The following is a 13,723-nucleotide window of genomic DNA, read 5'->3' on the forward strand; positions in this document are numbered from 1 at the left end:
AACAAAAAGGAGAATTTATTTTTTGGTAGAAAATTGCTAAAGGAAGATTTCCCCCTCCCTCTCTCTTTTTCCCTCTTTCCCTCCCTCTCTCCTACTCTTCTTCCCTCTGTTTTCCTCTCCTTTTCTTTCTCTCTCCACCTCTCTTAAATAAACACACACACACACACACACACACACACACACACACACACTTTAAATAAGGGTGAAATGCAAGACAGAATAGTCAATCATAGCAATCTAGTGTTTGACAAACCCAAAGCCCCTAACTTCTGGGAAAAGAATTCATTATTTGATAAAAACTGCTGGGATAATTGGAAATTAGTATGGCAGAAATTAGGCAAGGACCCACACTTAACACCATATACCAAGATAAGATCAAAATGGGTCTATGACCTAGGCATAAAGAACGAGATTATAAATAAATTAGAGGAACATAGAATAGTTTATCTCTCAGACTTGTGGAGGAGAAAGAAATTTGTGACCAAAGATGAACTAGAGACCATTACTGATCACAGAATAGAAAATTTCGATTACATCAAATTAAAAAGCCTTTGTACAAATAAAACTAATGCAAACAAGATTAGAAGGGAAGCAACAAACTGGGAAAACATTTTCACAGTTAAAGGTTCTGATAAAGGCCTCATTTCCAAAATATATAGAGAACTGACTCAAATTTATAAGAAATCAAGCCATTCTCCAATTGATAAATGGTCAAAGGATATGAACAGACAATTTTCAGAGGATGAAATTGAAACTATTACCACTCATATGAAAGAGTGTTCCAAATCATTATTGATCAGAGAATTGCAAATTAAGTTAACTCTGAGATACCACTACACACCTGTCAGATTGGCTAAGATGACAGGAAAAAATAATGATGAATGTTGGAGGGGATGCGGGAAAACTGGGACACTAATGCATTGTTGGTGGAGTTGTGAACGAATCCAACCATTCTGGAGAGCAATCTGGAATTATGCCCCAAAAATTATCAAATTGTGCATACCCTTTGATCCAGCAGTGTTTCTATTGGGCTTATATCCCAAAGAAATACTAAAGAAGGGAAAGGGACCTGTATGTGCCAAAATGTTTGTAGCAGCCCTGTTTGTAGTGGCCAGAAACTGGAAAATGAATGGATGCCCATCAATTGGAGAATGGCTGGGTAAATTGTGGTATATGAATGTTATGGAATATTATTGTTCTGTAAGAAATGACCAGCAGGATGAATACAGAGAGGACTGGCGAGACTTACATGAACTGATGCTAAGTGAAATGAGCAGAACCAGGAGATCATTATACACTTCGACAACGATATTGTATGAGGACATATTTTGATGGAAGTGGATTTCTTTGACAAAGAGACCTGAGTTTCAATTGATAAATGACGGACAAAAGCAGCTACACCCAAAGAAAGAACACTGGGAAACGAATGTGAACTATCTGCATTTTTGTTTTTCTTCCCGGGTTATTTATACCTTCTGAATCCAATTTTCCCTATGCAACAAGAGAACTGTTCGGTTCTGCAAACATATATTGTATCTAGGATATACTGCAACATATCCAACATATAAAGGACTGCTTGCCATCTAGGGGAGGAGGTGGAGGGAGGGAGGGGAAAAAAATCGGAACAGAAACGAGTGTCAATATAAAGTAATTATTAAATAAAAAAATTTAAAAAATAAATAAATAAATAAGGGTGAAATGAAGGTTGATTCAACTGTAATACCAATAAATTATTTGCTAGAAAATCATTCCTTAAAACTCTAATATCAAATCCACTTTCTGTCTTAAATCTAAAATAAGACTTTAACCCTGAAAATTATTTAGTAGAACTTGAAAAACTATTAAAGGTGGGCCATATGTTTCTTAAAGAATCAGTTCCAGAGAAACTTATCCATCCTCTGTGCTATTGAAAATGAGAAAACATTAGGGATTTGCACACACCTTTTATATCAACCACAAAGAGTACATATTTTTGGACATGAAAACTAAGACCAGCTGCTAATGAGAATCATACAGATAGGTACACATCTACACAGATTATATACTTTAATACACCCATGGGTATATTATCTCATCCTTGTAGGTATTCCATCCAAAAGTACCAATTCTAATCTCTCTGATAATATGCATTATATTGCTTCTCTTGAGCAATTCTTGCTTAGTAAAATGTTATAGCCCACTTATACCTACCACATACATCTCCTTTTGGCTGTTCCATGCTTGTAACTATTCAGAACACATAACATTGCACTGTCTACTTTGTAAATGTTTAGTGCCTATCAAATAGCTTCTGTGTTACATCCCAACTTAATTGGTTTAGGTAGCAAGCTCTCTCCAGTAATGAACATATTACTATTTCTTGTACAGTATCTCTCTCTATCCCACCAGCTACTATACTCAATAGATCCTATTCTGTGACAATGTAGCTCATAGACATTCAACTTATACTAATTGAAGGTTTTTAAGTGCCTCCTATTTTCTCTAATTGACTACACTATATCTCTGCTGTTTAGATCTCAAATTCTTACAACTTAAGTTATTAATTACAAAGAGCAAAGATTGGCAAAATTTTCTTCATATCTCCAAGACAGTTTCTTTACCTCTTAATAAAAAAGTCATTTCTTCAACAAATTAACATAGCATAATTTTGAAATGAAACTATAATTTACCTTCATTATAATATATAATGGTATTTTCATCCAAAGGTTCTGTTCAATTGAGAATGATAGCTCCTATGGAAAATCAATGTTCAGGGAAAGCAGTGAAATTCCAAAATGCTTCCATTGAACCTTATATATCTCACCAATATTTCCTGAAGCATGAAGGGAAATTTCCTGAAGAAAGAACAAGGCCTACACTACCATTTGGAGCTGCCTTTACCTTAGGATGGTGGCCCACATCCTACACACTATCCTGGGGCTAATTCTGTCCCATTTATGGGCAAGTGCATTCAAGCTCAAGTGCAAGGTTTCCTTCCCCAGGGAATTGCCATTTTGACTGTCTATAGAAATTTTCCTACCTTGTTACATTACATAAGATTAAAGAGCATCAAAGTGACTAACATCAGTGAAGAGCAAAGTCAGGAAATCACATGCTTAATTTTCATATTTGAGGTCATTGTCATCTTACGATAAAATAGGTTTCTTTTTTTATAGCCACCATACCTCAAATATCAATGACCATTTTGTAAATTAAATACGAGTAAAACAAGTTGGTTGTGCACAAGTGGGGAGGTAGAGGGTAGAGAAGTAATTCAGAAGAGGATGGTATTGGTCATCTCCTATAGAGGGCTGAAACCCTTTAGTCCTGCACTGAGGTCGGTTCAAGCACTTAGAGCTATTTACTGATTGGACAATATTCTGAGGATATGCTTGGAAAATGGTCCTTCCCACTATCCTGTACTGGTTCAATGATTGGTGTATACAGAGGATTGTAGGAGGGACTAGGGGGTGGAGTAAGACTAGCCAGAGTCACTTTGGCCATAGATGAGAGAGAAGATGGTTGTGGAGATTCTGCTTTCAACCTCTTCAATTCTGCATCTAAAGACCAAGAATAAAGACTAAGGACTTTTGCTTATCCTGACTCTGGTTGATTCTGGGGTGTCCTGGGTACTAGCGCAGTTGTCACAATCTCCAATTTATTTTCTCTATTTTGTTCGTATATAGTTGTTTTCATGTTGTTTCACCAATAGATACAAGCTCTTTGAGAGAGAGAGAGAGAGTGTGAGTAGTATCTTTTGCCTTTTGGGGTATCTCTAATACTTACATTTTTGTCATTGTTGTTAAGTTGTTTTAATCATGTCCAACTCTTCATAACCTCATTTGGGATTTTCTTGGAAAAGATACTGGAGTGGTTTATCACTTTCTTCTCCAGCTCAGTTTATAGATAGGAAAACTGAGGCAAATAGGGGTAAGTGACTTGCTCAGCATTACACAGCTAGTAAGAGTCTGAGGCTAGATTTGAACTCATGAAAATAAATCTTCCTAATTCCAAATACAGTGCTCTATCCACTGCTGTCTACAATATGTCATAATATGTACTTAATAGATGATTACTGGCTGACCTATTGATAATCACTAGATCATATATTCATAAGCAAAATAGCACACTATCAACCCAGAGCAATATGAGGGATGAAAAAGGTCTATGTGACACAAAATATCTTTACCAGAATATTTTAATGGAAGATTACTCTCCTTCCATCTTCCCTGAAATTTCCATTAATAGAGTAGATTTTGTTTGCTAGAAGCATCTTCTGTAGAAGTTTACTTTGAACATACACACACACACACACACACACACACACACACTCACCCATATTTATTTATTTATTTATTTGTGGCCGTAGATCCAGAAGGAAAACTTTTCATCCTTTCCCATGAGCAAGAATTAGCCTATCCAATTAGCAAGTTGACATTTTGGAAAATACTTAACAGCAATGGTGATTGAAAGCCATCAGATAATTACAATACCCAAGCACATCATTCATGGATAGCCAGTCAAAAAAAAAAACTTTCCCTAATTCTTTAGAGTATTTTTGGCAGGAAAAGGACATTACTGCCAATGGGGACCTCACCCAATATTTAATGTAGAAAATATGGCTACTACTATCTATATAGTCCCACCCAGCAATGTCAAATGAACACACATTTGTGGGAAGCCAATCTATTGCAATGGAAAAGAGCAATCATGTAGCTATTTAATAAACTCCAATAGTTCTCTATTATATCTGAGATAAAATACAAAGTATTATATTTGACATTTAGAGCTCTTCTCAATATGGTCCCAATCTACTTTTCTATCATTATTATATATTGTTTACTTCCTCCCATTTTTTGGCTTTGTTGTTGATCCTTACATATGACGCTCCATATCCTAACCCTGAGACTCTTCACTGGCAGCCTTTTATTCTTGGGTTTGTATTCCTCCTCATCTCTACTTCTTTGAGTCTCACAATTTCTTCAACATTTTGCACAAACTCCACCTTTTATAGGAAATCTTTTCTGATTTCTCTCAGTTATTATTGCTTCCTCCTACTCCATCCCAAACTTATTTCCTATTCATCTTCTATATGTTTTGGGTATACATCAGTATATGTTCTCTTCTCAATAGAAAATTAGTTCCTTAAGAGCAGGGATAATAAATAGATGTTTTATAAATGTTGGTTGATTTATTGATTGATAGGGATTGAACCTACAGTCCTAGCAGTAAGTGAGAAACCTCTATTTTTGTAAGGTTAATTTAATGTTCCAACTGACCTATCTAGCCACAAATCCTTTTGATATTTAATAGGATCATAGACTTAAAGGTGGAAGAGATGCTTGGCTCTTGCAATTGATATAAGCCCTCATTTTGTTGAAGAAGAAATAAATACCCAGGGAAATGACATCGAAAGCATCAAAGTTATTAAAGAATGAATCACAGCATGTTTGAGGTGGGAGATATTTCTTAGGCCATCCTCTGTATAATATCTTCTACAAACATACATGCTAAATTGCCATCCAGTCTTTATTTGGATGTCTCTAGTTAGTTAGAGGGAAGCCACTTCCTATCCCTTACCAGTAGCTAGTTCTCCTTTGGGATAACTCCAATCATAATGAAAGATGAATGTTTTTCACGCTTATGTTGAGCTGAAATTTTGCCTTGATATAAATTCTACACAATGTTTTTAATTACAGACAAAATAATTGTGACAATAAATATTTCCTTTTTAAAAAAATGTCAATGAATCTACCACCTCCAACATATTCTTTCTATCATTACCTACAAATTGACAACACACAATTTACTCACAAATTTCCTTTTTATTTCTTTGGTAGTGTTATGGGAGAATATATTGGTATAAAAGTTGTATGCAAATAGAGAAGATGGCTATTCACCCCTGCAAAGTTCTGGCAATGGACTATACAATATGTAAAAAGCACAATAAATATGCTACAGTTGAAAGAAAAGTAAATGACTGACTCTAAAAGCATAGATTGTTGGAATTTTTTTCTTTTCTTTTTTTTAAATCTTAATTCTCTTTCCAGACCAAGTATTGAAGCAACAGTTTCTGAGGTCTTAGTCATTCCCACCTTCCCAAATTTTATCCTATGTTCTATGTCAAACTGCATACTTGAATAGTTCAGATTCAGAAGCTACATTTTCCTCAATACCCCTGATTTCCTCTGCCTATATTAATCCAGTAATTGCCTCCAGTGTTCTGGGAAAATGTTAATAGTGATGACGGTGGCTGCGGTGATGCTATTGTTGTTTGGTTATTTTAGTCATGTCCAAATCTTTTATGATCCCATTTTGGAGTTTTATTCACAAAAATAATAGAGAGGCTTATTAATTTTTTCTCCATTCATTTTATAGATGTGGGAACTAAGGTTAAGTGATATATCTAAGGATACACAGTTAGTAATGTCTGAGGCCAGATTTGAACTTAGGTTTAAAACAATTAAAAAAAAAAACAATATCAAGACCAATATTTTCCTTGTCTTTTGAAGATGAGATCAAATATTCTAGATGGGGACAAGGGAAATGCATGAGATCATTTTGGTGACATATTACTAAATAGCACAGTTCACATTGAAGATGAAACTTTTTGGTACCAGTTCTCTCTTAAACAAGCTAGGGGTCAAATTTTCCCTTTGTTTCCTTGGCAGTTTCCTTTGAGCTAAGTTAGAGAATCACTCTCTCATTGGTATGCAAGAGGCCTAGGCATTCAGACAAGAAAGGTGATACATATCTCATTTCAACTCCAGTGACAATGACATTTTCATTAACTTTAAAGATTTCCCCACCAAGCATATGCCATAAATCTACTGCGCCACATCTTCAGGAAATCCCCTAACACATACTAAGCATTCAGTTGGGCAGGCAATCAGGATACTAACCTCAGAATGGAAGTTTGAACCATGACTCCCTGCACCTACTGCTCTTGCTTTACACACTTAGTTCAATGTCCAGGAAGCTGGAGACTGTGTATAAAGACCAAGGTCACGAGATGTCAGTGGAAGGTATTAAGACTTATTCCACAAGACACATGTAAATCAGCCAAATTGTCAAGCACATAGAAGGTGCTTGTATATTGATTCCTAGTCCTACTATCTATGCCATCATAGTGCCTACGTATCAGTCAACAAAGCCAAAAATGAGTGTCCATTGGATTAAAAATAAGGATTTTATGTCTGCCTCTTATCTTGCCCTTGTTTTCTCAACCCTCTGATATAGGGGACTCTAAAGAAGGGACCACACAACAGCAAGCACATGTGGAAGAAATAGATAGAATTGATCTATATAAGAGATAGATACAGATTAGATATATAAAACATAAGAGACAGAGAGAAACAGAGAGAGAAAGAGGTTATTGTTATCATGGGACACCAATGAGCTCTTCTACACAGTTCTCCTCCCAGAAATAGGATTCAATGAAGACTGGAACTGACATCAGATCTGAAATATGGAGGAGTGGTTGAAGCCAGTAGCAACATCTATGTGATTACCAGAAATGAAAAACAAGACCAAAATCCCATCCACACTACCAAAGACTCTTGTGTCCTATTTGGTCAGGCAGCCAACATAATAGGTACTTACATTTAAGGCAAATATAGACGATTAAAATAGTTTATTTATTTTTACAATAAGATCTTATAGGATCTTAGGCAATCAGACCTAAAAGAGAAGTTAAAGGCCATTTAAGCCCATCCTCATGTTTTTCAAATAAGAAAACAAAGATGTAAAAAGAAGAAATGATTCCTGTTGCTACCTAAATACTTAGTTTTCATATATGTTCTGGGATATAATTACAACTCAAATTGATTTGGACATTAGAACATATTCATATCCAGATCTAACTTATCAAAATGCCTTAGAATATATACATCAAAATAATGAGAAATATTTATAGGGTACATTAAAGATTACAAAATGTTTTGTGTATATATTATCTCATTTAGAACTACACAAGGACATTCTGAAGAAGCTACCACAATTACTATTATTTCCTTTTTTATAGATGAAGAAACTGAGAACCCGAGAGATGTTCAAATATAGTCATGTGCCCTGAGGATGAAGGTCCCTGGTCTGCTTATTTTTGAAGCTTTGTCACTTTGCCCAGCATATTGTCATTGATCCCTCTTTTAAACCATACCTTTAGAGAAAATATCTATTTTCAGCAGCTTACTTAATATGCTAATTGCTAAAATGCTAAATTCAGAAAGGGTCCTGAAGAATATACAACACTTATAGAGTACAACTTTTAGCATCTATTTCTTGATGAGGAAAATAATCCTATTTTATGAAATCCATTCATCTAGAATTTTTACATTTCCTTCAGAAGACTGCACTTCCAAGGTGTCTATGTATTTTTTAGCTGCCAAAATGTAGCCAGAATGTTGAAACAACATTCTTTATGGTCATGTTAAAGGAATAATGATCTAGGAGGCAAAAGAGCTGATTTCCAGTGCTAACTCCAATATCTGCTGGTTTGTGACTTTGGTCAAGTTATTTAATTTTTCTGGGCCTCAGTTTTCTCATCTGAGGAAGCTGGGCCATCTTCTACCTCTACAGCTATAATCTCACTGTCATTCTATATGATTGAATAACCTTATCTCTATCTGACTCAGTCTCTTCAACCTATAAAAAACATGAGAGGGAAGAATGTCAATTAGTTAACTTCTATGGAAGCTTTTTCCCAGCTCTGGCATCCAACAAATAGTGTCCCCTTTTGCAACATTCTCTTGGCAAATAGCATTGGTTTCTTTAGCACAGTGGTTCTAATGAAATATTACTCCCATCATTCATGCACATAATTTGTACCATCATGTTCTTGCTTATAAGTTGACTTTTAAATCGCTCTGTTCTGTATATTGTTAATAAATGCTAAATGAATTTAGGAATGGAAAAAAATTGAAGTTGGTACCAAGTTCAAAGTAACCATCTGGGACACAATTTGGATAATTCTTGAACTCACTAGCTGTTCTTTGGAGATGAGGCACCAATAAAACCTCAGCTATAAAGTCAATATGTACAAAGCACTATATACATACCCAGACTAACCCTGGAATTAACAAATGGTAATGATTGACTCCTAAATAAATGTAAATATTTGCTTATGTGACATAACAATATTAATTCCCAGACTTTGTTGGCATAAAAGGTTGGGAAGCCTGTTTGTCTCATCTACATATGGCTCACCACCACGAATTTAAGAAATAAAATCTTCTTACCTTAGTCGTTCTTCTTCCTTCTTACGAAGATTGAAATCTCGCTGAACAACCTGAAGAACGTGTTCTGTTTCATCATCTGTCAAACTGGAAAGGTCTAGTTTCCTCCCCATGGTTTGTTCAGTTATGAACACCAATAGTTAAAAAGACCTAAAATAAAATAATAATGATAATAATAAAGATAATAATAAAGATAGTGATGGGAATATGCATACAAATCAAAATCTCGGTGACAAGAAAATTGAGGATAACCATAGTATATCATCCAAAGAGGATTCAGTAAACTTCTAAAAGATTTATATATTTATATTTCTAAAGGATTACATGTATATTTGCATATGCATATAAACATTCTTTCCATTATGATATTCAACAAATATTTTCTGAGTGCTTTTTGAGTTCTGTCCTAATTTGGGAGTAAGAAAAAGTCTTCACCTGTGATTTAATCAGCAGAAGGAACTTCCAGTGTGGAAATGCCTTCTGCTGATGCAGACCTATCTATAATCTAAAATTCTTATCAAGTTACCTAATGCACTGAGAGATTAGAAGACTTGCCTATTTTTATATAGCTAGTACACATAATGGGCAAGATACTTGAGCCCATCTTTAAAAGGTCAGAATGGAAGTGAAGACTTCAGGTGAATGAATACAACTAGCTTTGATGGCAAATGTATAAACATTGCTCAATAAAATAGCCCTATTTTTTTCCTTATGATATCTCTGCATCCCCTCCAACAAATCTGCTTCTGAAATTAAATTGATCCTCATCCATTTCCTGCCATATGTTTCAGAGACAGACAGTTGTGTCTCAGGATTATATAACATTAGAATCTGCTACAAATCTCCAATGGATCTTGAAAGCATTTCAAAAGTGGAAGTTGGGCAAGATAGAGTAAAATTCTCTAGGTTCTTTTAGAAGTTGATCATTTCTCTGGCAGAAGTTAAGCTCAGAAAATCCAAAAGTTGTTTGTTTCATACATAAGAAACATATCAGACTGTATATTACCAAGCCACATTGTAAAAGATTGCTGGAAGCATAAAGCCATAGTGTTAAATTTTCCTTGTACAGAAAGCAGTTGATGAAATTTCCATAGAAATAAATTTCAGAAATAAAGGTAAAATGGGTTTGGGTTCTATTTCTCAACAGAAAAGCTAACAATCTGGGGGAAACTATTCCTAATGCATTTGCCCTAATAAATTACCATATTTACCCTAAATATTACCCTAGTTATTTTATTTAAGTTGCTTTTATTGTCTTTTTTTGCCATTTACAATATTGAAGGTTCAAGTTTATAGGTACTAAGCACATATTAGAAAATGAAAACATATTCCTTTGATTCATAGCTCCTGCTGGAGAATTCCACACGCATTTGGACTAATCTAAAATATTGTCCTTTTTTCACTGGAAAAAGTATCAGAATAGAAGAAGAATTGTATTTGCAATCAAGTAAATAAAATCCAATTTAGCAAAGAGGAATATTTATTTGAAATCCAGGAATATTTGTCTTCCCATAGACTCTCAAGTGTCAATGATTATATAGCCTTTTGGATCCTTATTCTCTCATTCATTGTTTTAGCCATTCCTCTCAACTTTTGTCATCTTCAAATCAGATAAATGTATAATCTGTATCTTTATTCATACACTGATTAAAAATATATGACAATACAGGACCAAGTACAGATACCTAAAGGTACTCCTTTGGATACTTACTTTATTCATAACTGATTAAAAATATATGACAATACAGGACTAAGTACAGATACCTAAAGGTACTCCTTTGGATACTTACTGATCCATTGAAACAGTTCTAAGTTCACTGATTGAATCCATTTTTCTCCATCTTCACAAGAATAGTATGAATTATTTTGCTAATACCTTTGTTATTCAAATCTGGCCTCAGACACTTAACTGGCTGTGTGACCTGGCCAAGTCACTTAACCCCAATTACCTCCAAAATTTTTTAAAGGTTTGCTACAATCTAGTTAAAATGTATTCATAACATTCCCCCTCATTGATTAGTTTAGGCATTCTATTGGAAAAAGGAAATAAAGCCAATTCAGAATGACCTATTCTAAACTGACGCATGATATCTCTTGTAATCACTTCTCTTTCTCATGTTCTCTTTATAAAAGTTCACCAATCAAAACTAATTCTCAGGATCTTCTCAGATACTGAAATCAAATGGTACCTTAACTTGTCCTTGAAGAATTCTGAAAGGAAGAGCTATGGTATGACACATTTCTGGCATGGAGAATAGATGACATCCAAGTATGGAGGAAGGAGACAAAATGGTGAGGATGAAAAAACAATATCTCAATTTCCCTAGAATCATATAGTGTGCAAAAGAGAGTAAGATAGAAGAAAACTAAGAAAACTAGGCAGAAATCAGACTGTAAAGTGTCTAAAAACCAGTATGAAGAATTTATATTTTATCTTAGGGACATTGAGGAAAGCACAAAATTTTATTGAGAAGGGAAATAACCTATTCAAATATATAGATCATTTTAAGAATGAAGTAAGATCTAAAGGTAAAGAGAATGGTTTGTAGGATATTATAATAGTCTAGGCTAGAGGGTTCTCAAAGTGTGGTTGGTCGTGGCCAACCCTTGAACACTTTCAGGAAGCCCAAGAGATCAAAACTATTTTCATGATAATACTAAAATGTTATTTTCTATGAAAATATTTCTCCTTTTCCAACTACATATTTGTAGTTGGTTGTAGGCCAGATTTTCTTCATCACAACAGATTTTATACAGAAGCATAGATGGGAATCAAACTGTCTTCTCTTATACCATACAAAAAATTAAATTTGCAACAATATGCAAAATAACATCAATGCTTATATTTTTGAAAATATGTAATTTTTCTTTGAAGTTATGCTATTTATAACATGTAATGTACTTATTATTGTTATTCAAGATTAACAAATATTTTAAATTTTTACATTTTAATTTCTAAATATATAAATTTTGGTAGATATAACCCATATAAGCAAAAGTTTCTCGGGGTCTTCAATAGTTGTTAAGACTGTAAAAGGGTTTAAACATTAAAAAAAAGATCAAATGAGAAGATATCTTCAAAGTGCTTAGCACAGTGATTGGTACATAGTAGACTTTTAAATGTTTATTCCCTTTCCTTTTTCTCAAATAAAGTTTGTGAAACACTATTCTAGGCAATAGATAGCAAGACTTGACTAGATAGCAACATGAATGAGGAGATAGAGGCAGATGGAAGAATTTTTTTTTGTTATTCAGTCATTTCAATCATATACAATTCTTTATAATCCCATTGAGGTTTCCTTGGCAAAGATAGAGTGGTTTGCCATTTCATTATCTAGCTCATTTTACAAGTGAAGAAACTGAAGGAAACAAGGTTAAGTGACTTAGGATCACACAGCTTTTAAGTGTCTGAGTCGGGGTTTGAACTTAGCAAGATTAGTCTTCCTGACTCCAGGACAAATATTCTATTTGCTGACACCCTATCTACTCTTATGTGAGAGATATTATAGAGGTAAAATTGGCAATTGTTTATACCTGAGAGAAAAGGAAAAAGGCAGAATTAAAGAGAATGTCAAATCATCTCAGGCTGATAATGATGCCATCAGTAGTAACAAGGAAGTTGAGGCAGAAAGAGGAAACTTTACATGGGTGTGTGTGTGTGTGTGTGTGTGTGTGTGTGTGTGTGTGTAATATTGAGATCCTTTTGGGATAATGTTAAATTTAAACTAGAAGTGGACCATCTAAGTAGAGATGTCTAAGTTAAGTTCACAATGAGGAACCAAAGTTCATGTCTTAAATTTGGTATAAGTATATAGATCTTGGGATCATCTGCATAAAGGGGATAGCTGAATCCATGAGACTAGATCAGATCACTGGGGAAATAAGGTAAGGAGAGGCAGGTCTTGGATAGAGGCTTGGAAACACATTGAGATGGCAAAAAAGAAGACAGACCAGTGAAATAGATAAGTAACTAGATAAGAAAAGGAACCAAGAAGGAGGAAGGAATTTGTGACCAGAGAAGAACTAGAGATCATTATTAATTACAAAATAGATAATTTTGATTATATTAAGTTAAAAAGTTTTTGTACAAACAAAACTAATGCAAACAAGATTAGAAGGGAAGCAATAAACTGAGAAAATATGTTTATATTCAAAGGCTCTAATAAAGGCCTTATTTGCAAATTATATAGAAAATTGACTCAAATTTATAATAAATCAAGCCATTTTCCAATTGATAAATGGTCAGAGGATATAAACAGACAATTTTCAGATGAAGAAATAGAAACTATTTCTAAGTCATATGAAAAAGTGCACCAAATCACTATTGATCAGAGAAATGCAAACTAAGAAAACTTTGAGATACCACTACACACCTCTCAGATGGGCTAAGATGACAGGAAAAGATAAGGATAAATGCTGGCGGGGATGTGGGAAAACTGAAACACTGATACATTGTTGGTGGATCTGTGAATGAATTCAACCATTCTGGAGAGAAATTTGGAACTATGCTC

General features: G+C 34.3%; 1 protein-coding gene across 1 annotated transcript in view; it reads right to left on the reverse strand.

Annotated features, from left to right (window-relative positions):
* The window catches only part of MYRIP (myosin VIIA and Rab interacting protein), a 455,750-nt gene that overhangs the window by 400,956 nt on the left and 41,071 nt on the right, over positions 1-13,723 (reverse strand). The window contains 1 exon segment of the mRNA XM_051961221.1: positions 9,216-9,362. Within this exon segment, the coding sequence (XP_051817181.1) occupies positions 9,216-9,325 (110 nt within the window). The 5' untranslated portion in view covers positions 9,326-9,362.

The sequence above is a fragment of the Antechinus flavipes genome, chromosome 5, assembly GCF_016432865.1.
Source record: "Antechinus flavipes isolate AdamAnt ecotype Samford, QLD, Australia chromosome 5, AdamAnt_v2, whole genome shotgun sequence".
NCBI classification, from domain to species: Eukaryota; Metazoa; Chordata; class Mammalia; order Dasyuromorphia; family Dasyuridae; genus Antechinus; species Antechinus flavipes.